The 27,356-nt window shown below is 42.1% G+C and overlaps 2 protein-coding genes across 4 annotated transcripts; both read left to right on the top strand.

The window, feature by feature from the left end:
* The first annotated feature begins 543 nt into the window (after nucleotides 1-543).
* Nucleotides 544-21,143, top strand: LOC136675426 (ferroxidase HEPHL1-like). 2 transcript variants are annotated; one of them, XM_066651971.1, is made up of 20 exons: nucleotides 544-972; nucleotides 3,569-3,813; nucleotides 5,498-5,710; nucleotides 6,491-6,673; nucleotides 7,095-7,349; nucleotides 7,550-7,718; nucleotides 8,112-8,251; nucleotides 9,205-9,348; nucleotides 9,649-9,854; nucleotides 10,140-10,293; nucleotides 10,434-10,646; nucleotides 10,724-10,931; nucleotides 11,484-11,623; nucleotides 13,013-13,141; nucleotides 14,732-14,832; nucleotides 15,061-15,286; nucleotides 15,794-15,933; nucleotides 16,312-16,471; nucleotides 18,606-18,650; nucleotides 18,773-21,143. In XM_066651971.1, the coding sequence occupies exons 1-20, from the start codon at nucleotides 743-745 to the stop codon at nucleotides 18,838-18,840; spliced, it is 3,369 nt and encodes a 1,122-aa protein (XP_066508068.1). In that variant the 5' UTR covers nucleotides 544-742; the 3' UTR covers nucleotides 18,841-21,143. The 2 variants fall into 2 exon arrangements, with proteins under 2 accessions (XP_066508068.1, XP_066508069.1); XM_066651972.1 differs by lacking the exon at nucleotides 18,606-18,650.
* Nucleotides 21,144-21,341: 198 nt separating this feature from the next.
* On the top strand, nucleotides 21,342-27,317 carry LOC136675794 (pannexin-1-like). Of its 2 annotated transcripts, none has more exons than XM_066652550.1 (6): nucleotides 21,342-21,529; nucleotides 22,873-22,997; nucleotides 24,484-24,674; nucleotides 24,836-25,337; nucleotides 25,927-26,101; nucleotides 26,649-27,317. In XM_066652550.1, the coding sequence occupies exons 2-6, from the start codon at nucleotides 22,899-22,901 to the stop codon at nucleotides 26,723-26,725; spliced, it is 1,044 nt and encodes a 347-aa protein (XP_066508647.1). In that variant the 5' UTR covers nucleotides 21,342-21,529; nucleotides 22,873-22,898; the 3' UTR covers nucleotides 26,726-27,317. The 2 variants fall into 2 exon arrangements, with proteins under 2 accessions (XP_066508647.1, XP_066508646.1); XM_066652549.1 differs by lacking the exon at nucleotides 21,342-21,529 and adding an exon at nucleotides 21,961-22,242.
* Nucleotides 27,318-27,356: the final 39 nt, after the last annotated feature.

Below are 27,356 nucleotides of genomic sequence, written 5' to 3' on the forward strand. Positions count from 1 at the left end.
AAGGAGCTTTAATTTCAAGACTGAGTAACTTTAAACACAAACAGAACCATCAGCATTTCCTGTCTGTCTTTTAGAGTTTTAAACAACTGGAATAACCCGAGTGTGTTGAGGTAATTCTTCTGTTTAAACAACCATGACAAACTTCACAAACGCAGTGGGACACATGCCGTTCAAACAAAGCGGGCGGTGTATGTTTACAGTTGTATACACAGTAATGTGATACAAGAAGTAATAAATTCATTGTCGGGGGGGGGGGGGACACACTCTATCAGATTGGGGGTTGCGCATGCGCAGTTCAACAGCGAACAGCAGTGTCCCTGTGCTCCGTTTCTCCTGTGAGGAGATTTCTCTGGCGAAAGTTTTATTCCTGTTTTATAACCACACCTCTCACTCTAATATCAGGGTGCGCACTGAAATCTGTCATCATTAAAACTGGTCGAAGTCGTGGTCAGAAACTTGGGACAGCTGTTAATTTCTGTGTCCCTTTTCTGCTGTCACCTCCCGGCACTTTCTGTTCTGAGGTAAAAGGGAGTAAACCGGAGATTAAAAAGGAGCAAACGTACTTCCCCTCCCTCCGTCTCTCTCACTCACTCACTTTCGATTTGTCTCCGTTGTAGCAGTATGTTTGTGTGTGTGTGTTTTTAATTTGATATCTGCTTATCTAAATCGTTAATGGTGACTGCGTAATCTTCTGGCGTTGGTATTCAGAGCCAGAATAACTGCCTCGGTTTCGGGTTGGTGAATGATTCGGAGTCTCTCAGCGGCTCTGATAGGGATTTTACCGGTTCATTTCCTCGCCTGCTCGACAATGACACAGCCCGTTTACCGTTTGTGTTTGTGTTTTTTAATTCTAATTCTTGGACTTGGTGAATGCGCTATTCGGGAATATAACATCGGAATTCGGGAAGAGGACTGGGACTATGCGCCGTCTGGAAAGAATCAGCTCAATGGGCTCAATATCAGCGAAGACGAGTGAGTAACTTAAACTACATTCACTCCCTAAATGTGAAATATACGCAGGTCGCAAGAAAAGTGAACATTAGCTTATCAGCAAACACCTGCTCAATGTTGTTTAATGCTGGATCTGATAGAGAATATTTCTTCTCTTACAATCCTAAAAACAAACAGCTATTTTGGTCGAACTGCATTTTTGCTTTTGAATGAACAGTATGACATATTTGTGACTTTAGGTGTCTGTTCTTGGTTAAAAATAATAATAGCATTAGGGCGGCATGGTCTGTGTCTGTGAGGAGTGTGGTGTGTTCTCCCTGTGTCCATGTGGGTTTCCTCCGTGTGCTCTGGTTTCAACACACGTTGGTGTGAGTGAATGTGGGAGTGTGTGTCGCCCAGGGTGTGTTCCCACCTGGGTAGGCTCCGGACCCACCACCACACTGAACTGGCAATGAATGAATTATTATTATTAATAAAAATACACAATATTATGTTAGGCTCAATGCAGGAACACACCCTGGAGGGGGCACCAGTCCTTCACAGGGCAACACACACTTACACATTCACTCACACCTACAGACACTTTTTAGTCTCCAATCCACCTACCAAAGTTTGTTTTTGGAGAGTGGGAGGAAACCGGAGCACCTGGAGGAAACCCACGCACTCACAATGAGAACACACCACACTCCTCACAGACAGTCACCCAGAGGAAACCCACACAGACACAGAGAGAACACACCACACTCCTCACAGTCACCCGGAGGAAACCCACACAGACACAGAGAGAACACACCACACTCCTCACAGACAGTCACCTGGAGGAAACCCACGCACTCACAATGAGAACACACCGCACTCCTCACAGACAGTCACCCGGAGGAAACCCACGCAGACACAGGGAGAACACACCACACTCCTCACAGACAGTCACCCGGAGGAAACCCACGCAGACACAGGGAGAACACACCACACTCCTCACAGACAGTCACCCGGAGGAAACCCACAGCATGCAGCGCCACCGTGCCTATATCGAATTAAACCTCTTTTAAAAGTGTCTCATAAATTCAGAACAACAAAGTCTGCAGTACTTTCCCTCTTAGTGTCCACACCTCTTCTGTGAGTAGTGAGTTACCCAGATATAGTTTTGCAAAGTGGCTACATTGTGGTTCACTTTCTGTGAAATGTACTGTAACTGGAATGCTGTGATGAGGATTTCTAATAGCACTTTTGTGATCATTAGTGCTTATCTTAAGAGCTATCCTCATCATACGGACACTCAGGAAACCGCAGGCACATCTAGAATATAAATCACGCGTGGATACTACACAAGCTAATGTCTTTATACTAAACACTTGGACACTGGGCCATTTCCAACTTTATAATTACCAACTGAAATGTTCTGAACCCACGTCTGTGGTCAAGAAAAGGAGATCAGACTTCACTACTAAATTCCTGATATTGGGTGGGCGTCTATATACCTCCCTGAGTAAACACTATGGCTTTTCAAGCACTGTCCAGTGCACAGCACTTTACAGATTTCTCAGCTAAATGAAGTTATGTAATAACATGATTTTGGGAGTAAGACCACACCCACAGCCCTGTATATCATTACCATATCGGACAAACTCGCTCCCATCGCCACCCCTGTTCTTGTATTGATCTCTCCACCAGGGGGTGTGGCTTCATACAGCGCCCTGAACCCCATCCCAAAAAACATCTGAGTTCACCTCCCCACTTCAGCCTTTACAGGCCTGGTCTGTACTAGCAAACTGCACATTTATATGTTTGTACTTTTGTGTACTCAAATATGCGTTTAAGACGGTGTCCCATTTTTCAAAGGTGCTATCACACTTTTACCTCATTACACCTGCAGAGCTCTATATCCCAGAGTGCAGTGCGGTTTTCCTGGTACTGTAGATACGACGAAGGGAAAACTGCAAGATCTTGAGCTTTGTAATGTGTGGACTTTGGGACAGAGATCTCTCTCTCTCTCTCTCTCTCTCTCTCTCTCTCTCTCTCTCTCTTACAGCCTCTGAGATCTCTCCTGTAGCTCAGAGCAGCGTGAGGCAGTTCAGAGCTAGTAACATTGTTGACAAAAACTCAAAAAGCCAATCATTTAACTTCACAGGAGACAGTTGGATTGGATATTATTTTCCTCTATATTTTCATCTTTAATAAGAGGCTATGATAAGCATTTTGCATGAAATCAACACTATGTTCTGAATTTTAAATTATATTTTATTTGTGCCTGTGTTTTTCTAGCTCTAGTCTTAAGGTCTTCCTCAACCTCTCTCTCTCTCTCTTTCTCTCTCTCTCTCTCTCTCTCTCTCTCTCTCTGTCACACACCCACACCCACATTGTCAGCTGATATCATCCTTCCTGTTGTAAGATAAGCAAATTATAAGCAAATTATAATAAATTATAATATCTTTACGTTAATAAGATACGTATAACCACCACTTCACAAGGTTCATGTGACATACAGGCTGTGTGTAGTGCTGTGAACTAATTTCGGAAAGTACCAAAAAAGTCAGGGTGTGTCTGATTTTCAAAGGTACAACAACATGCTCAACCTCTTCTCATTTCCCTTCGTCTTTCTTGTTTCCTCTTTTCTAAGGAATGCAGCCTTATATCTGTTGCAAGGTCCTGGAAGCATCGGCAGTGTTTATAAAAAAGCGGTGTATCGACAGTACACAGACCAAAGTTTTTCCGTCGAAATGCCGAAGCCGGATTGGCTGGGATTTCTTGGACCCGTGATCCGGGCAGAAGTTGGGGATGACATCGTGGTGCATTTGAAGAACTTTGCATCTCGACCGTATTCCCTCCATCCACACGGAGTGTTCTACGAGAAGGACTCGGAAGGTAGAAGAGATGTTACTGAGTTTGAAAGACGTTGCTGATGTGCTTTTCTCACCTTGTCTCTCTGTAAATTAAATTCTTTACTGATTTTATTCATCCAGTCAAACACAGTGAGCTGCGGGGGATATGGAGCTAAAGAACTGACCTCTGAGTCTTTATAGTTGAATTATATTCATGTAGCGTTTGATTAACTTTAAAAATATAGTGGCGCAATTCATAAATTATAATTTTAACAATGCACTTTTGTGTTTATAATTTTTTTCAAGTTCAGATTCATGAATTTAGATCTCAAAAATACAAATCTAGGTCAGAGGTCAGAGGTCAACCATCCTGGCTTCTCAAAAAAAAAACAGTACATTAACCAATCACAGTGCCCTCTTCTTACATCCACCAATCAAAGAGCAATCTGACACCCATCCTCTCCTCCCTTCGGCTGCGGAAACGTGTTGAAAATGTTGAGATCATTTATCACAATCTTTTGTGTGTGGAGGCATTTCTGTGATCCATGACTCTTTCGTTTTCTGGTACTTTACAGAACTGAAAGTCAGCTCATCTGTCCCTGTAACCCACACCAACACCAGCTGAAACATCTGTTACTGGCTTTCTGTTTCAGCTTTTCTGTTTAACTTTACACCAAAAGAGGGCAGAATCTCTGGATTATTAAAGCCGCAGCAGCAGAGAGTTCATGGTTTGCTCATGTTTTACACAAAGCAGCGTCCTCTTCAGTGTTGTAGCTGGTGTTTATGTAGTCTGATGTTTATAGTAACAGGTCTGTGACTGTGGAAGTTTACTTTCTCTTTGAAGAACAACCTCTGGCCTAGAATTTATTTTTGAGATCTGAATTTTTAAGGTTTTAATTTATGGATTTATTGAATGTAGCACCAACTCACAAGTTCAAAACACACAAAAAAGCATTGTTAAAACTTACATTCATGATTTATGCCGTTATATATATATTTATATAAGATGAACAGCATATGAATATAATTGAACTATAAAAATTCAGAGCCCCGGTTTCCTCCCACAGACCAAAAAACACATGTTGGTAGGTGGATTGGCGACTCATAAGTGACAGTAGGTGTGAGTGTGTGTGTGTTGCACTGTGAAGGACTGGCGCCCCCTCCAGGGTGTATTCCTGCCTTGCACCCAATGATTCCAGGTAGGCTCTGGACCCACCGCGACCCTGAACTGGATAAGGGTTACAGACAATGGTTGGAAAATTCAGATTTCAAACACTTATGTCAGTGATTAACACCGTACAGGGACTACACGGGAAGAGCCACTGAATGCAGGTCATTACAGAGAGAAATTAATATTATATATAAATAATAAACAACGGAATATGCTGTAATTAGACCCAGGGTTAGTTTGGAGTTCAGTACGTGGTGTTTTAGTGTTTGATCTGGACTCTGGGGATAACTCCTGCTGATTTAAAAATCCCATCAGCTGTTCATCCCCTTTTATTTTGGCCTCTTTTTCAAATACACAGCATCTCTATGAAAGTTCTAAACTCTAAATCTCACTCCAAGCTTTATGGGGCCTCACAGATGCGATTGCACATGTACTCTCACACACACACACAAGAGTTTATTTGCATTTATTCTGTTTGTTCTTTATATACAAACCCCAAACATAGCTTAATTACAGTGCAGCTTCAAAGAAATACTAACCACACCATGTACCCCAGGTGCCCTTTATCCAGACGGTACATCTGGTAAACAGAAGAAGGATGATGCTGTGCGTCCAGGTGAAATGTACACATACAGGTGGAAAGTAACACCGGAGTTTGCCCCAATGGAGTCTGACTCGGGATGTCTCACCTGGATCTACCACTCACACGTAGATGCTCCTAAAGATATCGCAACGGGGCTAATAGGGGTTCTGCTGACCTGCAAAAAGGGTAATGCACACACTCTCTTTCTCTCTCGCTCTTGTTCTCTCATTCAGTCACACACACACACACACACACACACACACACACACACAGACACACACAAGTAGAGGCATCACAACTGGGCTTTTCAATGTTCTCCTGACCTACCAACATTGTAATCTGCTCCCTGAAACTCACCCATACTTGTTCTCTGCTCACTACACACACATTCACGTTCACCCACACACTGCCAGATATACCACTACAAGAGCCAATACTAAACACACACACACACACACACTTATTTACACATATACATCCACATAAACATACATGACGCGCTCCAATTAAAAGCATGTGTCTCTGTGTTTGTGGGTGTTTAGTTTACTCCATCATTTGAACACTGCTGCATTCCCTCACACTGTGAACATTTCATGACGAATGAACCAATAGAAACGCTCTAAAATGACTCTGAATAAATCTGTTTACACTGAATTTCATTGAAGATTAAGAAGGTCCTTATGAAGGCTTTATGAAAAAGGTGATACCACCTTCTTTACCCTGTGTTGTACACTAATATTCATTAGGTTCTCTCTCTCTCTGTCTGTGTGTCTCTCTCCCCCTCTCTTTCTCTCTGTCTCTCTCTCTCTCTGTCTCTCTTTCCTCTCTCTGTCTCTCTCTTTCTCTCTATCTCTTCCTCTTTCCTCTCTCTGTCTCTCTCCTTCTGTCTGTCTCTCTCTCTCTCTCTGTCTCTCTCTCTCTCTCCCTCTCTCTCTCTCTCTCTCTCTCTCTCTCTCTCTGTCTCAGGAGCTCTGGACAGTTCAGGACAGAAGCATTCTGAAGTGGATCAGGAGTTTTTTCTTATGTTTAGCGTGGTGGATGAGAACTTAAGCTGGTACATCGATGAAAACATAGAGAGATTCTGCCCTGAGTGTGACAAACAGAGCGAGGACGAGGACGAGAACTTTGAAGAGTCCAACCTCATGCACTGTAAGCTCCTGTTTGGGTTATTTAAAGAAATTCACTGATTATTATTAGAGATATCTATAGGTTTATAATAAGTTATGATACATATACACACACACACACACACACGCCTTTCATTGTGTATTGGCCGCTGTGGAACTAACAATATTTCTTAGTTTGTTTGTTTTAGGGATTCTTCAGATTTGGGCTCAGTGTTTGTAATAAACACCTGTAATGAGCCTTATCCTTCAGTCTGATTCTACAAATGGACTATTACAATATTATTTTACTGTTACCCTTCTGCCTCTTTCTACATAGTGTCTTTATTACCGTCGCCAGCGTACACCTTGACTGACTTACATCTGACAAACTGATTTAGGCTGTGTGCTTTATACATCACTTAATTTTAATGTGAGTTCTTGTTTGTTTCTCTCTCCTCTATCAGCGATAAACGGATTTGTTTACGGGAACCTCCCCACTCTGTCCGTGTGTTTGGGAAACAGAGTGTCGTGGCATCTCTTTGGAATTGGAAATGAGATCGACATCCACACCGCACACTTCCATGGCCACACTCTGCTGGACCGCGGTCATCGCACTGATGTGCTCAGTCTGTTTCCGGCCAGCTTTGTCACGGCAGAGATGGTTCCTAAAACCCTGGGGAAGTGGTTGCTCAGCTGTCAGATCAACGATCACATGCAAGGTATTTTGTGTATCATCTACCATTTAACGGGTTATAATTATTACACGCCGTCTCTTTCAGAGGAATGTGTTGTGTGTTTATGCGGATTTACTGGGTCAGGATTGGTGGGATTTGTCGTCCCATTCCATTTGTTGTGAATATGTAATCCTCTGTCATTCTTTTTCTCTCCTCTCTCTGAAACTCGTGAAACTCGTGAGCAGCAGGAATGCAGGCCTTCTATGAGGTATCTCTTTGTGGGAGTAAAGCTGCAGCAACAGAAAGCCCTGGACGTGAGAGGCACTACTTTATTGCAGCAGAAGGACAGCTCTGGGACTATGCTCCGTCAGGAAAGGATGTGTTTACAGGGAAAGTTCTAACTGCAGCAGACAGGTAAATAATCCTGCACAGGCTCCAGAATTTGATTTGTGTGTCCAAGCAGGACTAATATCACCAGAACAGCTCTGTTTGATCTGTTACAAAAACACATGTTTATATCTGGACAGGTCTAAACTCAAAAGAGTGGTGATGAGTTTGGTTTAAAACACAGGTGTTTTTCTGCATGGGATTAAAAACTAAAGGAAGCGCTGAGTTTGATTCAGAGCTGTAGTAGGTAATTCTGACTGTAATTTACATGTTATTAACATGACTGATTCAGACGGAAATAAAATCATCATCATCATCATCTGCACGAGAGGAATTTATCTCTGTTCACTGTTTAAATTTATTCACAACTAAATCGGACTTTTTTTCAAACACTGTGTAAATTAAAGTTTCTCTCTGCAGTGACTCTGAGGAATTCTTCACTACGAATCAGGGAAAACTTGGGGGCAAGTACTATAAAGCCCGATATGTTGCGTACACCGACAGTTCGTTTAACCAGAAGATCCCACGAAATGGATCAGAACAGCACCTTGGGATTCTGGGTAAGGTTCATTTAAATGTGTGAAATTAATTACCAAACCATGGGTTTATCAGAGTTATTTCAGTTATTTTCCTCTCTCTCCCACACTCTCTCTCTCTCTCTCTTTCTCTCTCTCTCTCTCTCTCTCACACACACACACACTCTCTCTCTCACACACTCTCTCACTCTCTCTCACACACTCTTTTTCTCTTTCTCTCTCTCTCACACACACTCTCCCTCACTCTCTCTCTCACACACTCTCTCACTCTCTCTTTCTCTCTCTCACTCTCTCTCACACACTCTCTTTCTCTTTCTCTCTCTCTCACACACACTCTCACTCTCTCTCTCTCTCTCACACACTCTCCCTCACTCTCTCTCTCACACACTCTCTCACACTCTCTTTCTCTCTCTCACTCTCTCACACACTCTCTTTCTCTTTCTCTCTCTCTCACACACACTCTCACTCTCTCTCTCTCTCTCACACACTCTCCCTCACTCTCTCTCACACACTCTCTCACACTCTCTCACTCTCTCTTTCTCTCTCTCACTCTCTCTCACACACTCTCTTTCTCTTTCTCTCTCTCTCACACACACTCTCACTCTCTCTCTCTCTCTCTCTCTCTCTCTCACACACTCTCTCCCTCACTCTCTCTCTTTTTCTTTCTCTCTCTCTCAATTCAATTCAATTCAATTCAAGGTGCTTTAATGACATGACAAATTAGTTACATTTGTATTGTCAAAGCCTGGGTTGCAATTTAAAATTTAAGAAGAACATAAACATTGAATTAAACAACAAAATATTGAATTAAATAAATAAAGGGGGTAACTTTTTAGAACTTGGAAACACCCGGCAACATTCACCACAGCGACCGGAACTGGGGGAAAAGCATATATATGGGGTGTGTGTTAACTCTCTCTCTCTCTCTCTCTCTCTCTGTGTGTGTGTGTGTGTGTGTGTGTGTGTGTCTTCCACAGGTCCAGTTATAAGGGCTGAAACTGGAGATGTTCTTGTAATAACTTTTAAGAACTTAGTATTTGACTTAGAACAAACTAACTTCAGTCTCCAGCCTCATGGACTACACTATGACAAACGTTATGAAGGATCCGTATATCAGGATGGTGAGACACACACACACACACACACACACACACACACACACTTTTATTCCTACCTTTATCTTTTGAGAAACTAATAACTTATGCTTAATAGTTGTTTCAGTGAGTAATTAAAGTAGCAATCTGTCAATTTGTATACTATTAAGTTAATTATTATTATTATTATTTAAGATTATAAATTTCAACTCACAAAAAATGAAAAATCAAATTGCTTTTTGAACGGCACAGATCTTGTAGGTCTTTAGTAGTTCAGAGTTCTCTGGTCAGTGACTCTTATAAAGGACAGTGTTTGGGTCTGTTCAGGTTCTGAGAAGCCTGGCTCCAGTGTGGCTCCTGGTGAAACGTTTGTCTATCGCTGGACTGTGAGAGAAGGACCGTCCCCGAATGATCCTCCCTGTTTATCATACCTGTATTTCTCTGGTACTGACCCAGCTAAGGACACAAACTCTGGGCTCGTGGGACCATTACAGGTGTGCAGGAAAGGAGTTCTGGATGAGAGTGGCCGTCAGGTAAACCACTCCCCACCCCTCTCCACACTCACTGATACAGTCTGCTCGGTTTATGTAGTTGTGTAGATCTTTATAAACATCAGAAATGAGCACTTCAGGAACCTGCCCAGCACAGGTGAATACAGCTTGAGTTCCAGCTCGGGTAGGAGCACCGCTCAGTAACTTCACATTCGCTATAAGACAGGCAAGTTAGAGATTAACAAAGCAGCAGACAACATTAACCTTGTATTCTGTTGTCTTTCAACTACTGTGTGTGTGTGTGTGTGTTTGTTTGTTTGTTTGTAGCATTTAGCCTCAGAGGTCCAGAAGGAGTTTTTCCTGCTATTCTCAGTCATGGATGAGAATGAAAGCTGGTTCCTGTACAAGAACTCCCAAGCTTTTGGGAGTGGTGAGACAGACTTTGCAGACCCAGCCTTTCAGGAGAGCAATAAAATGCACTGTACGCACTGTTACTGCTCTTAACAGATCAATATGAATATTAAGTATTAATTATTACTACTTCCATCTTCATAAACTGCGTATTTGTTAGTGTTTGTATGTTTACTACCCCCCTGTGTGTGTTTGTGTGTGGTCTCTCAGCCGTGAATGGCTTCATGTACGGAAACCTTCCTGCCCTGGACATGTTTGAGGGAGACCATGTTGTGTGGCACACTCTGGGCCTTGGCACCGAGGTGGACATGCACGGCGTTTATTTTGAGGGAAACACGTTTAAACGTGACGGAACCACGCGAGACACGCTCAGCCTCTTCCCTCACACCAGCGTCACCATCTCCATGACTCCTGACAATCACGGTGAGGAGCAGGGCACGAGAAACAAGCGTCTTTCATTGTAGGTCTTCATCGCTAATCTGTCCTTTTCTTCCCTCCAGGTTCTTTTGAGCTGAGCTGCCGTACGACTGATCACCATCGTGGAGGAATGAAGCAGTTCTACACAGTAAAACAGCGCTCTCAAATTGAAAAAGACACCACCCCGAAGCCTAACAGGGTTTACTACATTGCTGCAGAGGAGGTGGTATGGAATTATGCACCAAACCGGACGTGGGAGCTGGAAAAACACAATACAACACTGGAGTCCAGGTCAGTGTACAGATAGATTATTTCCAAAGGTGCATTTTATAAATAAAGGCAGGATAATGTGTTTAGATCGGAGTATGATTACGCTCCTGAACCATTGAGTAGTTTATAAACAAACATCATCATCATCATCATCATCATCTTTTCCACTTATCCATTTTGGGGTCGCGTTTATAAACTAACAACGACACTTAAATTGTTAGAGGGGTGTAGATTAGTGCCCTATTGTGGCAGCCTGGGGTTCGAGACCCCACTTGGGCAAGCAACAAGAGAGCCCCTTAGGAAAAATTCAGACACTAGATCACATCTGTGACAGGATTAAAACTGTATCTGGATAATATTACCTCCCACATGCTGTAAATATAAATCGAAATTCAAATTCCCACACTTACAGAATAAGAACTACAGCTGTTAAATACTGGATTTATATGTTTATCTCTCTCTGTCTCTCTGTCTCTCTTTCTCTGTCTCTCTCTCTCTCTCTCTCTCTCTTCCTTTCTCTCTCTCTCTCTCTCTCTCTCTCTCTCTCTCTCTGTCTCTCTGTCTCTCTCTCAGCCCTGGAAGTGTTTATCTCAAGAGATCAGACACCCTTATTGGTCCTGAATATAAGAAAGTGGTTTTCCAGCAGTACACAGATGACACCTTCACAACCAAGAAGCTCCGGGGTCCTGAAGAAGAGCATTTAGGCATCCTAGGTACTCACATCTCACATAAATTCAGACTGATTTTTCAGTTCAGTTCAATTATTTGTGACTTGTACTTTTTTCAAAACTGCAATTCCCAAGAAGCCTCTTCATAAAGATTGCCAGAAATCTCCAGTGAACCTCCGTGTGAGAATGAGGGGAAAAACACACTCCTCTATTTCTCTATTTGGGTTTAATAAAGAGAAGCTGATGAGGCAGGATGCAAGTGTGTGGGATATTATTATAACAAGTAAAAAGACAATAACAAAAATTTTACAAACGAAACACAGATTATATCCAAATGTATTTGATCTCGACAGAATAGTAGATAAAAAAAGTCACTTGTCTGTAACTTTTATTCACTGTTTGAATTCCTACAGAAACTAATTTGTAACTCGAGGTGTTTCATTTTGTAGCACTTTCGCTAATGCAGTTAGCCGTCTTCAAAACATAAAGTTTTAAACCTTAAGTGATCAGAAACAGCTAAAATAAGTCAGTGTTACCCCCCTATGGAGCAGGAATAGAGCAACATCCTCATCTCGGTTGGTGCTTTTCAGCGTTTGGAGTCTCTCCGTTGTCTAAAAACCTCCAGATGGCGTTTCTCTGCCGTGAGCAGAGATAGAGAAAGCCTAGCACCGGACCCAGACACTTTGTTTTTTTACCCATTTACAGACGCTGGGGCTTCGTAAACACATTAGAGCAGTTTCCAGCGCAAACCAACTGCAGAGCAGCACATGGAGAGCGTGAATGTCACCTTTAATTACACAATAACTGAAACAAGGAACACCAGAGAGTAGTCAGTTCTAAAAACTGAGAAGGCACTTGCAGTAACAGTTACAGTTTAGACTGGTTCTCCTTTATCAGCAGAGATAAGCAGGATCTCATGCCTGGGCTTCATAGAGAGCAGGATGAGGAAAATTACATCCCAGTAACACCTCCTGCACTGGGTGAAACAAATTATTCTAACAATGTCAACAGTCACCTGGTCTTCCTTCCACTGAGGGGGTAATGTGCAGCTCCAGAAAGTTGGATAAGTAGTGATGAGAAAGGCAGCTGAGCTGTATCCTCACACACTACATTCCAGCAATTCCTCCTCCAGCCTCTGGCTGAACTAGACAAAAACTTCCAAAGCTTCTGCAGAACATTACAGCTGTTTTTAAGCTGTTCCTCACCTGTAGCAAGATCCGATTCACGTACATATTTATAAGGAAAAAATAGGAAGCGGAAAAGAGCAGCTGTAGCAGGAAAAGTGGGCCATATATTGGCCCTAGATTTGCTAATGTGTATTAACTTGCTGCCATCATGTTTAGACTAATGTAGGTCAGCTCTTTGTATATCTATATCTACATGTCATTGATTGATCGATTCACTGATTGTTAAATTGATTGATTGATTGTTTAGGTCCCATCCTGAAAATGGAGGTTGGAGATTTGGTTCAGATTGTGTTTAAGAACAAAGCCAACGGATCTTTTTCAGTTCACGCTCACGGAGTAAAAACCGACAAAACTCACCAGACACCTGTGTCTCAAGGTAAACCACAGACAGAATAGTCACAGTCTCATGGGATTTGACTGATTAAATCTTTAATCTTTCACATTAGTGTTTGAAAGGGACCCACAGTGTGGACAAACTTCAGTCCCGAAAGGCGTCCTCTGTGTTCATCCATATTATTGACACAGTGCACGGCTTCTGTTTATTTTTGAAGTTTTAATTATTGGAATTATTTAAACACAATAAAACATGCCTGAACTGGGGGCTTCCGAGTAGCGAAGGGGTTAAGTAATGCCTTCGTTTTTTTACCTCCTCTCCCCGGTTAAAATGAACACACTTGAAAAATCTAGTGTAGTTTCTGTTCCGTTTACAAAACTCTGCATGCCACTGTTACTGCTGTCACACATCACTAACCCACAGCAAAACTCTTCCATTATCCACCCACATGGAACCAGTTCGGTTCCCGTTTGTAAACCTAATTTGGAACCAATTGGCACATTTCCACCATCATGAATTGGTTCCTAAACCAGAAAATTTAGTTCCCAGCTGGAACCAAAGAATAGTAGGTTCTTCTGTGTTAACCGTGACAGTGTCTGTAGACGCTTAGAGATAAAGAAACTGCAAAAAGAGCATAGAGCCTCAAATAAAGTGCTATCGCTCGAGAACCAGATGAGTCGGCATACGTTTTCGTTTTGAGATGGGGAATGAAAGCAGGAAGATGCTGTGTGTTTTCTGAGCTGTGGTCAGAGCAACATGTTCACAAGCTCAGCAGGGCCTTACACGACAGAACTTGGAATTGGTTCCATATGTGTGTAATATTTCACTCTGATCTGAAACCACTGTAAAGAGTGAATAAACCATGACTCTTTCCTGACAATCTGTTTATCTCTGGCCCTGGCACTGGTGCGGAACTCAGCCACAGCAGTTCTGGAAACAAGCACCTCCACATTTTTTCACAATCTGTTAAGCCAGTCGACGACAGGGGTTGTTTATCATTTTCCACTGCAGCTACTCATCTTAACAGCCATTCCAAATGAAGTCTGTAGCCGCGGCGCTATTGGCCAGAGTCTAGTGGGTGAAAAATGAATTGGTAAGGGCCAAAACCCAGAAACACAACAGTATTATATTTATCTGTGTTTGAAGTTTAAAAATCTCTTAAACTCACGCCCCCTCAGACCGGCACAGGTTCAGAACCCCAGCTCTAAGGGTGGATTAGATGATCTTGCCTACTACTCCCTCTCTACTCACAGTTTTATATAGGAAAGGTGTCTGTCAGCCGATGTGATCTGATGAGCTATGGGCTGTTGGTGTTCTCCTCTGGGACTTCAGTGTCCGCCCCCATCCTCACTGATGGTGGAAAAAATAACGCTGAAAAATAATTGACAATAAAAAACTCAGGAAAAAATAATAAAGATAACAGACTATAACTTTTGCACTTGATCCCTATATTTATTAAGCAAATAAATAATTATAGTGTATGTCCATCTGTAAAAAATAATCTTGCTTTCACACACCTCAAAAAAAAATAGATGTGACATTAAAGAAATATTCCATTTTTAAACATTTTTATCCATTTGTTTCTAAATGTATATGTGTGTGTGTGTGCTTATATTTGTGTGTTTATTGTAGGTAAAGTTATGAGATATAACTGGAAGATCAGTGCTGGTCCTGGTCAAAATGAGTCCAAATGCATCACATACGCGTACTACTCTTCTGTGAACTTTATTAAGGTAGGAGTTTTCTGACATGCATTTGCTGTGCGTCATCACCATTGGAGAAACCCTCGTATATCTGTGGGGTGTGTGTGTGCGTGTGTGTGTGTATTTATATTCTGTGCTGTGTGTGGGTGCTCTATGGTGTGTGTTCATATGCTCTATGGTGTGTGTGCGTGTGTGCATGTGTGTGAGTGTGTGTGTGTTCTGCACTGAATACTTGTGTGTTCTGTGTGTGTGTACCAGGACTTGGCGAGTGGTCTAGTTGGGCCTTTAGTTGTGTGCGCTAAAGGGACCCTGGACAGCAGTGGGAGGAGGAAAGATGTGAACAGGGAGTTCGCTCTGCTCTTCATGATGTTTGATGAGAATGAGTCCTGGTTCCTGGACGAGAACATCAGAACCTACCTCCACACAGATCCCAGCACGTTCCACAAGCATAATGACAATTTTATGGAGAACAACCTGATGCATGGTGAGATGTGTGTGTGTGTGTTTGTGTGTCCATAAAAATAATGAATTCAACAGGAAATGAATGTATGACACTGACCTTGTATTGTAAAGTTTGGTATTTTTGCTCATGGGCTCCCCCTACATATGCAGAGTGTAATTAACTTTTACAGCATTGTCCTGAAACCACCCTCCTCCTAAAGGTACATAGTGCAGTTTTTGCAGTGCTGAGCCCAGAGTAGCAATAACAGAGGCCCTAAACTCCCTGTTACAGCTCACTGAAGCACCACAGTGATATTGAACTAGTAATTTTAAGGCAAAATAGTGCAGTCTCTATAAATAGAGTATGCTTTACAGTGCCCTCTGGTGGACATCCTAATTTATTATTTGATTTTCAAAATATTCTTTAAGTATTACTGTATTCAGGCCCATCCCCAGCAGCTCAGTCACAGATGAACACATTCACAGTGAAGGAACGCAGATGTTCATTGATCAGCTATTATACCGTGTCTTATTTTCGTGGTCTGCTCAGCCATTAACGGAAAGCTGTACGGTAACCTGCACGGACTGGAGATGAAGTCAGGAGACCGAACAGAGTGGTATCTGATCGGACTGGGGAACGAGAGAGACATGCACACAGTTCACTTTCATGCGCAGAGCTTCATCTACAAGGTACACAATCACTCACAATAATACACACTACTACACACAGAGAAATGTGTCTCACCACTCATCCTCCTCCTGCTCTCTCCCTCTCTCTTCACTTTCTTTCTCTCTTGTTTCTTTCCCTACTCTCATTTTTCTCTCTACCTCCCTATGTTCTCCTCTACCCTCCCTCTCTCATTTCTGTCTCCTGATCTCTCTCTCACTCTCCCTTTCCCACCTCTCTTCCTTATCTACCTTTCTCTCTGACTTCCTCCACTCTCCCTCTCTCCCCATGCACTCTCTTACTCTTTCCCCCCATTTTTCTCTCTTTCCTGTCCATGTTTCCACCTCTCTCTCATCGGTATTTTGCTCTCACTCAATCCCTTTTTCTTCTCTCTCTCTCAGACTGATTATTCTCACAGGGCTGATGTATTTGACCTTTTCCCGGGGACGTTTCAGACAGTGGAGCTGGTGGCCGGAACACCGGGAACATGGCTCCTGCACTGCCACGTTACGGACCACATCCACGCCGGAATGGAGACTACGTTCACCATCCATGCCAAGGGTCAGCAGATACATCAGTTCTCTCCTGAAAATGTCACGTTCTGCACTTCCACTGACACACAGTCATAAAAGTCTAGATAAGAGTCCTAACTGTAGTCACAGTTTTTCATGGACTTTATCCTTATTTTTACACTGTGTTCTAACTGCGAGAGACGTGAGCGTGGGACACGTGCAAACACAGCGTGTGATAACACTACTGCTATAGACAACTGTAATAGACGTTGCTTACAGCTCGGGAAACACTCTGTTAATCTCTACACCTCTGTCCAATCAGGAACTCATTTCTATTCTTCACTCTTAAATATAAAGGTGCTTCAAAAGGTTATTTGAGGAATTACATGGAACAACCACCATTGGTTCTATAAGAACCACGTTTGTTAAAGAGTGTGAGTGTGTGAGTGAATGTCGCCCTGTGAAGGACTGCCGCCCCTCCAGGGTGTGTTCCCGCCTTGCACCCAGTGATTCCAGGTAGGCTCTGGACCCTCTGCCGCCCTGCACTGGATAAGGGCTACAGACAATGAATGAGTAAAAAAATTAATGAATTTTTCAATTTAAAAGTTATTAGCAATAAAAGTTCCTTATGGAACCAAAAGAGGTTCTTTGTAGCACCTTTAGTTTTAGGAGTGCTATGTAGAACTGTCACTGCCATACTCTCATTCTTCCTTCAGTCTTGGCTCCTCCCATTGATTCTTTGGAGTTTTTGCCTCTTCATTATCTCTAAAGCCCCATTTGTAAGAGGTCTGGGGCAGGGCTAAGGCTGTCTGCTAAGCCAACTCCAGCCACTAGAGGGAAACATAGAGACACAATTCCTTAATTTGAGGCAATTAGTTCCACCTGGGCCACTCCTATTTATGGGAAACCAGCCTTCACTGTAGCGCTCAGTCTTGGGTTTCTCTTTTCAGAGTGAAACACAAGCCTGGCTGGTAATATGGTACAGCCCCTCGAGTTTTCTCCTGGGTCTCCATTTCTCTTCATCTTCTAGATCTCCACCACAGCTTTCCCTTTGTGTTTACCTCTGAGGGTTTCTCTGGTTTCCCTCCTTGGGATTCAGTATTTTCCTTTTTACCATTTTAGGTATAAATAAATAAATAGTTTCTTTTTCCTCCTTCTATTCTTCTGACTGTTTACTACTTTCCCCTGATATCTCTCTCGTTTCCTTCTTCCTGGGCTTTTTTTACGTTCAGAGCGGTTGTTCGTGTGTCTCTGCTCTTGAGTCCAGTTTCTCCAGTACCTGCTACATTACCCAATTAAAGCCCAGTTTCTAGTTCAGTGTCAAACCAAGGCACACCACTCTAGAAATGTAAGTACGTGCCACATCACAGCGATAGATTTCCTCAGACGTGGTGTGGAGGTCAGGGACGAATGAAAATGTTGAACAAAGGAAAAATACAGAGGTCTCTAAAAGAAAAAACACGAAGTGGGTAAAACGTACCGCTCTGTATTTGTTTCTTTCCAGGCACCTCATGTAAACTCTGCTCCGTCCCAAACAGTGCCCTACTCCCTAAATGGTGCACTTCAAAAAAGTATAAAAGTAATTTTATTACACCACTACACTATACATCAGAGGGTAGAGGAAAATGTTTGAGGTTCAGCCCCTAGTGGTGTGGAGGTTTAACTGCAGATCGACAGACCAATGCAGAAGAATTAACGCTCCCAGCAGCGTGGAGTCAACGCTGAAGTATAGTTCAGTCTTTACTGGGAGCTCTGAATCTGCGTCTCTCTAACACGGCTCTTAAAATACTCACACACCTCATGTCATGGTAAGAGTCATAACATTATGAAATGGTTAATGTAGTGGTTCTCAATCCTGGTGTGTGGTGGAGCAAGGAAAAACAACTACAACACACAGGGCAAAGGCCTCCCCAGGACCAGGGTTGAGAAGCACTCGGTGATTGATTGATCTGGACTTGGTCGTTTAGTGTTTTTAGTCAGGTACGTTTTCTGAGTTAATGATAACTTCCTTTGTATCATAAACTCTCCCAATCACAAGCTGTTCTTACTGATGTTCTGCATTAACATGACCTTTCTGAACCAGCTGTCCACAGGGGGCGCTGTTCTCTGCAGCTTTTTTAGATGTTCTTGCATGTTTTTAAAGGATCTGTCTTTTGGTTGTTTATTTTCACTGTCCAATCCAGGTGCACGGTCCAGCGACAGTGAACGTGAGAATAATAGTGAAAATGGTACAAAAACTTACCTTTACATAACCGTTAAACATTTACTCCTTTTAGCTTTGTATTATTTATTATTATTTCAACACTATTGAGTGGGTATGATATTCACCAGGTGTATTTTCTGTATTTAGGCTCCAGATGTGTTCAGTGCTGCTGGTGTATCCTACTCTTCATCTCCGCACTGTACTGGCTGCTGTGATCCAGAGTTGACGGAGAGACGCGTGGATGGAGGGATGGACGGACTCTAAAAGAGAATCAAACTTTTTTGTAGCTTTGCAGAGAATAAGTGAAAACACTATTCTTCAAAACAAAAACCCAGCCCCATTTCATCTGGTGACTTTAAAAACACTGTTACACACTAAGAAAGCATTAACAACCACAGTAATAACATTTTAATAACTGGTGATGTAATCACGTTTACAGAAGGTGAATTGGAATTGGAATCACGTGTGATTACAACAGAGACATCCGCTGATTTTCCACCAAGATTTTGGCTGACTGTACACTGCCACCATGTGTAATTACATAAGACAAAATGTGCTGCTACTACTGTTAGGATGTATTTGCGCAGTGATAATGGAACAAAACCAGTGGCGGATGCTGGTCTTTCAAGGAGGGGAAGCTGAATTTCAGCCTACATCATAAAATGTGTGGGTTTATTTATACGTAAATTCTACCCTCCGTTCCTTTTTAAGAAAATGCTCTGTGACCCTGTCGTACCAACAAGGCGTCTTTTCCAGGGACTTGACTAGTGTCCTCTCAATGGCCAGCAGAGCTAGGCTGCTTAAACGGCCTTGGCCCATGTGAAGTGTGTCCGCCTGTGAGTGCTTTGTGATGGTGGAGGGGCTCAGCAGCACCCGCTGGACAGAAACTGCGATAGAAGTCAGAAAGAGTGATAGAAGTCAGTCTCCAAACACAAGCAGCTACAAAAAACCCACCAGAAATAGAAGCTCTATTTGTCGCTAGTCATTTTTAACAAAGAAAGTCTCCGGTTCAACTCAGAACAGAATGAAAATGTACTGCTCCCACGGCGCTTTACACCAAAGGATCACTGATTCGCTCATTTCACTGTCAATCAAAAATGTATTTGTATATGTAGTGCATATTTATTCAGTGACATGTACACACAACAGTATATATATGATCACTTATTTTTAGACATTTTAGTGGAAGCTGAGCTACCCCTGCAGTCTTAGAGCAATCGCCTCTGAATAAAACTCATATGAAACAGTGAATATATATCACCAGTGATTATTCTGTTGTTAAAAATATAACTACAGTTGTTACAGATGATAAAGTGGGGCTGAATATGTGCTATTTATTAAGTGAACAAACACCAGAAAAGGAGCGTCAGTCCTTCTCTAAAATCTCTGTAGCTCTTTAAAGCAGTCGTTGTTATTTTTAAGTATGATCACTGAGAATTTATGCACAAGTAAAAACAATCAGGAATATCACTTATTTTAAATTCTTGCACTAGAAAGAATCGTGGGATCAACTTCTCCTTTCACAAACTGTCTGAGGTCTGTATTTTGACTTCATTAAACCTGCAGCGATCCGACACCCCAAGAGTAAAGTGAAATACAGCACGGTGTGGAATGCAGTAGACTTCCATGACCTCTCTGTTATTAAACATTAACTTCCAGGTTTTTTTTTCAGAGAAATACACTGAATTTATATTATTGCTAAACAAAAGGACTTTACAATGCACTAGTTGTGTGTTGTTCCTGTTTTTTCTGGTGGCGTTGTGGAGGTGTTATCAATCCACAAAGATGAAAAAACAGAGACTGATCACTGGACAGTATTCAGTTGTAGGTGCCTTGCACGGAGAGAGAAGCATTTCACCTCTTTTTTTACTTCCACTGTTGTGATATTTGCATCATTTCTGATTTTGCAGTGACTGTTTTTACACGCGCAGTTCCATGATTCTTCTGAGAGCTGAAAAGAGGGAAACATGATTTATTAAATGACAAAAATGCATTGTAGTGTGCATTTTTCAGAGCTGTGATTTTATAGTAGTTTTTGTTTTCTTTGTGAATGTTTACAAAATATTGTCAGTGAATAATGTAATATCTGAAAGACTTTAGAAAAAAAGAACAACATTCTGCTGGAATATATATCCCATGGACTTTATAAATAGGACTCTGAGAATGTTAATGAACCAATGAAAAAGGCCTTAGGTCGTGCTCCCAGTGGAACCATGGCTGCAGACATTTTACATGTGTGTTAAGCTTTAAGGGATTTTTTTTAATAAATTTGATTTTTATTGTCAAATTGAATGTTTTTAGACTTTGAACAATTTTGATCCGCGCTGTCATTTGGCTTTGTGCTGATTATTTATGTTTAAAATTCTGTAAAATTTTACACTGTGCCTTTTTTATTTATTTTATTTTATCCATTTCCTGTATAGACACAAGCACAAGTAACATTTTGGACTAATTTCATGTAAAAAAAAAATACTAATAATTAGTAACTTTAAAATATCAATCAGCCAGAAAATAAATGCTACACACTATGAATGAATGAATAAATTAAGAATGATTTCTTATCTTTGACCACTCTGGGGTTCCATACTGGTGTGCGTGTAATTGCATGTGTCTGACAGGAGGTGGCGCCACGTTTTAAGGGAACAATAACAGAATGAGTTGAAGTCAGATAAAGACAAACCATGTTCAGATTCGCCACCTACATAATTTTCCCTACATTACAGTGCACTAATATAGGAAACTGAATTTCAGGAAGGTACTGGAAAATATGACAGCACCATTCCAGTTTGTATTGTGTATATATTGCATTTCAGCGGCTGGATTATGAATAATTTAAATGCAATGTCCACAATTGTGGGGAAACGCTGTTTTCTGGTTTGTTTACGTTCAGGATCTCCACTTAAGGTACAAAGCTATATCTGAGGGGAAAAAAATAGTGTTTGTATGTGGCTTAAGTTTTTACTTTTTCTAGGATTTTGTTCACTGCTTGAATTACCACAGAACTCGATTGTAATTCGAACTGTTTCGTTTTTAGTCTGTGTTTACTTTCATGCAGTTAGCACTCACCCAAATTTAGTCAGATTCATCTGCAGCAAAAATAAATCAATTATCCACCAATGGAGCAGGAACAAAACCAATATCCTCATCTCATTTCATGCTTTTCAACGTTTGGAGGTTCAAACGTTAAAAAAAACCCTACAAAATGTAGTTTTGAGGAAGCTTAGCAAACCGCACCAAGACACTTGTAAGGTGTAATTGCAGGAGTCTTACACTAGGTGGCCACACCGAGTCTGAGCTGTTTAATTATCGAGCAAACAATAACAGAGAGAAGAGGAAGCAGGAGGAGAAGAAGTGGGAGATGAGATACGCGGCGCTCTAAATATTAAATCAGAGCCGTAAACCTTTATTTATTAAATATTATTAACTATTTATCATGGCTATAGCCCACGCCGCTACAGAGTACGTGTTCGCGGACTTCTTGCTGAAGGATCCCAGCCCGGAGTCGCGGTATAAAGGCATTAGACTGGACCTGGCGCTGGATAAATTCGTTACCTGTCTCGCCGTCGGTTTGCCTTTACTCCTCATCACTCTCGCTTTCGCTCAGGAGGTCTCCGTCGGTCAGTTAACCCCCACAGATCACTTCACTACCCTCCATTGACTCTAAAACACTCCATTAACTCGGAGCTTTTCGTAGACAGAGTGAACGGGGGGAGGAGGAGGAGGAGGAGGGGGGTGGTATAGAAAGAGGAGGAATAGAAAGACAATTGAGTGAGCAAATGGATAGAAAAGAGGGAGAGAAACTAAGACTATAGGTAGAGAGAGGTGGGAGAGAAAAGGGGAGTCGTGGAAGATGGTGGGAGACAGAAATGAGAGGAGGATGGAGGGAGGGTTTCTGAGAGAATAGAGAAGTGAACGAAGGAGGGAGAGGTGTGTGGGGAGACGTTATGCTCTGTTTTTATTATTGACGTCTATTTAAGACATTAATGAAACGCTCTTCTCTCTGATGTGAGGGAAAGTGAGAGGTCTTAATATGTGAATTAGAAAGAGAACTACAGGTAGATACAGAGGGACACACACGTCTTCTGTGGCGGTTCGTGGAGGTATTTGGACTTCCAGGAGTCAGAGAGGTTAAACTGACCCTCCCTTAGACAAAACAGCCCTTTTGGTGTGTGTCTGTGTTAGCTATTTTAAAATCTATGATATGTAAAGTTCAACCCCACACTGTATCTGTGTCTTCTCCTCCTCAGGGGCTCAGATCAGCTGTTTTTCTCCTATGACTTTCTCCTGGAAACAAGCTGGCTATGTGGACGCTTTCTGCTGGGCAGCTGTCCAGAGACAGGACACAAATGGACTGCCTCTCTGGATGCACAAGGTACTCCCCCCTCTCCACACACACACAGAGTTATGCTCAGGACCTGTTCCCCATTTTCACATGGGACAAATTTCCTCTACTAATATCAGCCCGATATACAGCCAGTCTGCAGATCTGAAATGAAAATAACATCATGTTTACAGTGAAATCTGATATGTCTTTGTATTCTTTGCACGGAGGAGAACTCAGAGTCCATTGTTATACAGCTTTAGACACAGTCGCCTGAGTGTCCAGCCTTTGCATGTGGTCAGTGAGTGTGTTTCCATTCATGCAGTAATGTGATTAAACCCTGAATTCCTGAAGTTTATCTGTAATTCCTGTAAACTGTCCTCTGTCTGCTTAAGTGGGGCATACACTCTGCAGTTTCAGCGCATATTTAATCCAGATTTGGTAGTCACCAACTACCCAATAAGATCAGGCTGAGTTTCGTTTTCAGTGGCCACTGTTTGACATGCAGTTTGAAGGGAAAGTAATGTCTGATTTTTTACCCAAACAAGAAGCAACTGAGTGTTGGAAGGACAGGTGGCAGCCGGGGTCCCCATCGACAGAAATGTTGCACTTTGGGTCTGTATTGACTAGGGCTGTGCCGTATCGAATCGGTAAATATATAATGTTTATTGATATATTAATATTATCAATACAGTGGAGAGTGGCTCTGAGGCGGAGGAATTTCTTCCAAAAGGGGAGTGACTTCAATCGTGTGGAGGGGGTGTGGTTACAGAATATCAGACGTACAATAAACCATGGTGTTATGTAAGAAATGAAAGAAGCCTATAATAACAAAACAGGGAAACGCAGCTGATCTGTTTCACCACCTCAAGCAGAAGCACCCGGTTGAGGATGAGGAAAATCAAAAATACCACGAGGACAGTTCAGCAGACGATGTGAGCTCTAACCCAAGCAGACAGACCACACTGACTCAGCACACCCTCTATTCTGTATTTGTTTTTGTTATTGTTTGTGAAGTGTTATGGGTATTGTTTGTATAATTTTTGGGCGTTAGCTGTTTGTATGCATGCACTAAATTATCTTCACGTCAGTTATGGTGCTTGCATTACATTACTTATATTCTACAATGTCAGAATCTTGGTAAGTTACAGTTGTTTACAAAATAGGCAACATATGTGCTAAAATAAAACTTAAACGTTAATAATAATACATTTTGTTGCAGTAGTGTTCTTGAAATTAATCAAAGGATTCTTCCGTGTTTTGATCTTTTTGCCAAGAATATCATTATCGCCCAAATACCCTGAAATATCATGATATTATTTCAGGGTTATATCGCCCACCCCTAGTGTTTACTTCCATGTAAAATTAGTGGAGTGTTTAAAGAATTAGTGTTTAAAGAAAAACCATCACATTACTGAGATAGCAATAAAGATCCTATTTATCTGGTAGAAATGTGAGTACTCATCTTCATGGCATTTAAATAATCAAGTAACTTCAGAGATTGTGTTATTGACATTCTCTCTCTCTCTCGCTCCAGTTTTTTCCATATATCCTCCTGTTCGTGGCTGTGTTAGTGTATGTTCCGACGCTGTTTTGGCGTTTTACGGCTGCTCCGGTTCTTTTGGCTGACCTCGCTTTCATCATGGAGGAACTGGACAGATCCTACAACAGAGCTATCAAACTCGCCAAGGGTTTACACAAAAGCCCCTCAAGACCAGACACTCAGAGGTACACACACACACACACACACATCAGGTGGTCAGTATATGTCCACACAAATAAGAACCTAGACACAAATACATGAGCATGCCTGTGTGTTGCCTTTTTGTAGAATTGGGGGTTTGTTCAGAGAGCAACAGTGTGTGTCTGTGTGTGTGTGTGTTTTGTAGCTCCATGCCGGACCTGACAGAGCATTGTTTTAAGTACCCACTGGTAGAGAACTATCTGAAGACGAAGTATTATTCCCGCGGGCTGCTGGTGCGGTATGTTCTGTGCCGCCTGCTGACCTTCGTGGTTCTGGTCCTGGCGTGTGTGTACCTGTGTTACTACATCCGCCTCTCCGTAACGGACGAGTTTAGCTGTAATATACGGACTGGTGTTCTGTTTAACGACTCGTCCTTGCCTGGTGCTTTTCAGTGCAAGCTGGTGGCCGTGGGAGTTTTCCAGGTCCTCAGTTACATAAACCTGTGTGTTTACCTGATACTGGCACCTGTTAGTGTGTTCGCTGCTCTTAGTCCCCTCAGGAGCTCAGCCCAGTTCCTAAAGCCATATGAAATGCTTCCCACACTCGGGGTGATGGAGTTCAGTCCTGGAGCCTGGAATGACCTGGCTATGTACCTGCTGTTCCTGGAGGAGAACCTCAGTGAGCTGAAGAGTTATAAATGCCTTAAGGTAGGTGTGTGTGTGTGTGTGTGTGCGCGCATGCATGAGAGGGAGAGAAAGAGAACAGACTCTGGTATCGGTTTGTGTGTATGTGGATGTTATTGGGACATATGTGGGAGAGTGTTTTGAATTGTTGTTGAGCGTGTGTGTGTGTGTGTGGGTGGGACCTTGTGGTTGGGCTCATTTGTGTGTTTATTAAATTATGAGAAAAATCTTTATTTTGTCATTGACCCTGTGTGTGTGTATTGTGTTTGTGCGTGTGTGTGTATTGTGTTTGTGCGTGTTTGTATGTATGTGTGTGTGTGTACTGTGTATGTGTGTGTGTGTTTGTACTGTGTTTGTGTGTATGTTTGCGTGTGTACGGTGTTTGTGTGTGTACTCTGTGTGTGTGCGTGTACTGTGTGTGTCTGTGTGTACGGTGTTTGTGTGTACTCTGAGTGCGTGTGTCTGTGTGTACGGTGTTTGTGTGTGTGTGTGTGTGTGTGGGTGGGACCTTGTAGTTGGGTTCTTTTGTGTGTTTATTAAATTATGAGAAAAATATTGAAATCTTTATTTTGTCATTAACCCTGTGTGTGTGTATGTGTGTGTGGTTGTGCAGGTGTTGGAGCTCCTGAAGAAACGTGCATCCGAGACGTTTGATACGATGCTCCTCCTCCAGTCTCTGAGTCTAGTTAAGACAGACGCAGTGGACGGAAGATTAAATAAAGCTCCACAGAGATCAGACACAGAAGAGGGCATGAAGGACGGACAGACGAACAGCATGGAGATGAAAGGTGAAGACATTCTGGGTGACACTGGGATTTTTGGTGCCAATGAACATGGTTTTTAAGATGCATTTTATAATTTGATGAGGTAAAAATTCACCAAATGACTCCAGTGACATGAAGCTGAATTTCTGAGGATGAGGAGCATGTGCTTCCTTCAACACGTGAGGCTCCACCACTTCTTTTCAAACCACACCACTGGAGCTCAACATGCTTGAAGAAGAACAGTAAAGGGACAGATGCGTTACAGAGGCCTTGATAGGCTAGCATAATCGACTACCTTATCCATACAGAGATGACGTAGAGTAAAGGATAAAAAAAATCTGCCGCCACCTCACTTGATTGGAAGCACAAGTGAGCAAGTACCAAAAAAGTACTCTGGTGTTCCAGTTACTAGGTGCCAAATTTGTATAATGGAAAGGCGAAATTAGAGTAGGTTACGAACCATGAAGCGAAAAGACTCTTGTGTTTATCTGTTTCTTTTTGTTAGTTTCATGATGATGATGATAAAGAATGTGATACTGATCATTACTGTTTTGTGTTGTAACCTCTACAGAAGGTTGTCCTCTCCTCCCCGAGGACGGCAGTCAGAAATCTCTGGATGAGAAGGGTCTGCGGCAGAGAGTACAGTGATGTGTGGATGTTTGTGGAAACAGTGAAACCGTAAAAACAGTGGCATAAGCTGTGCTTCAGGATGTTGTCCCCTGGAAACTCTCTTGAATGGATGTGGACTTATTTAGAGACGTCTGTGGATACAAACTCTACTTTATTAACATGAAAGCTGCTGTTTTTGCCACTTGACTTTGCAAATGGTGTCCATTTTGGGAGAGAGAGCGATGGTTAGTGTTGTTTTATGAATGTGGTGCATGCCTTTTTTGCTTCTTGGTCCAGGTACAAGGTGAGCTGACAGTGTACAGATGTGCGGTTTTGACATGAACACTTGGACTATGGCCTAAAAAGGCTTTTGAAAAATCTCAAACTAAATCCTATCCAGATGTTATCCATAGTACCTACTGTCTCAGTTCGGTTAAACATTTACCTCCAGCTTTAGGGGTCATGAACAGGTTTATACAAAATATCTGACAGCACTGACTGGGTGTTTACTGTACCTCATTTCGCACAGCTGTCTAATGGACACAGTTTTGATGTTGTTTGTATTGTTATACTCTGAATGCATGTTTTTCTAAAGGTACTTGGGTTTTTCTTTATAAATTTCTTATTAAATTGGGTGATTTTTATACTTTATTTGGTCTTCTCTCTGTGT

Source organism: Hoplias malabaricus, chromosome X1 (genome assembly GCF_029633855.1).
Source record: "Hoplias malabaricus isolate fHopMal1 chromosome X1, fHopMal1.hap1, whole genome shotgun sequence".
In the NCBI taxonomy this organism is placed as follows: domain Eukaryota; kingdom Metazoa; phylum Chordata; class Actinopteri; order Characiformes; family Erythrinidae; genus Hoplias; species Hoplias malabaricus.

Excerpts from the sequence above, each read along its gene's own strand:
- LOC136675426 (XM_066651971.1), top strand. The coding sequence starts at position 743 with ATGATTCGGAGTCTCTCAGCGGCTCTGATAGGGATTTTACCGGTTCAT. Across the intron at positions 7,350-7,549 it reads GATCAACGATCACATGCAAG|CAGGAATGCAGGCCTTCTAT; the intron begins GTATTTTGTGTA and ends ACTCGTGAGCAG. Across the intron at positions 9,349-9,648 it reads AGGATCCGTATATCAGGATG|GTTCTGAGAAGCCTGGCTCC; the intron begins GTGAGACACACA and ends GGGTCTGTTCAG.
- LOC136675794 (XM_066652549.1), top strand. The coding sequence starts at position 22,059 with ATGGCTATAGCCCACGCCGCTACAGAGTACGTGTTCGCGGACTTCTTG. Across the intron at positions 22,243-22,872 it reads CGCTCAGGAGGTCTCCGTCG|GGGCTCAGATCAGCTGTTTT; the intron begins GTCAGTTAACCC and ends TCTCCTCCTCAG. Across the intron at positions 22,998-24,483 it reads TGCCTCTCTGGATGCACAAG|TTTTTTCCATATATCCTCCT; the intron begins GTACTCCCCCCT and ends CTCTCGCTCCAG.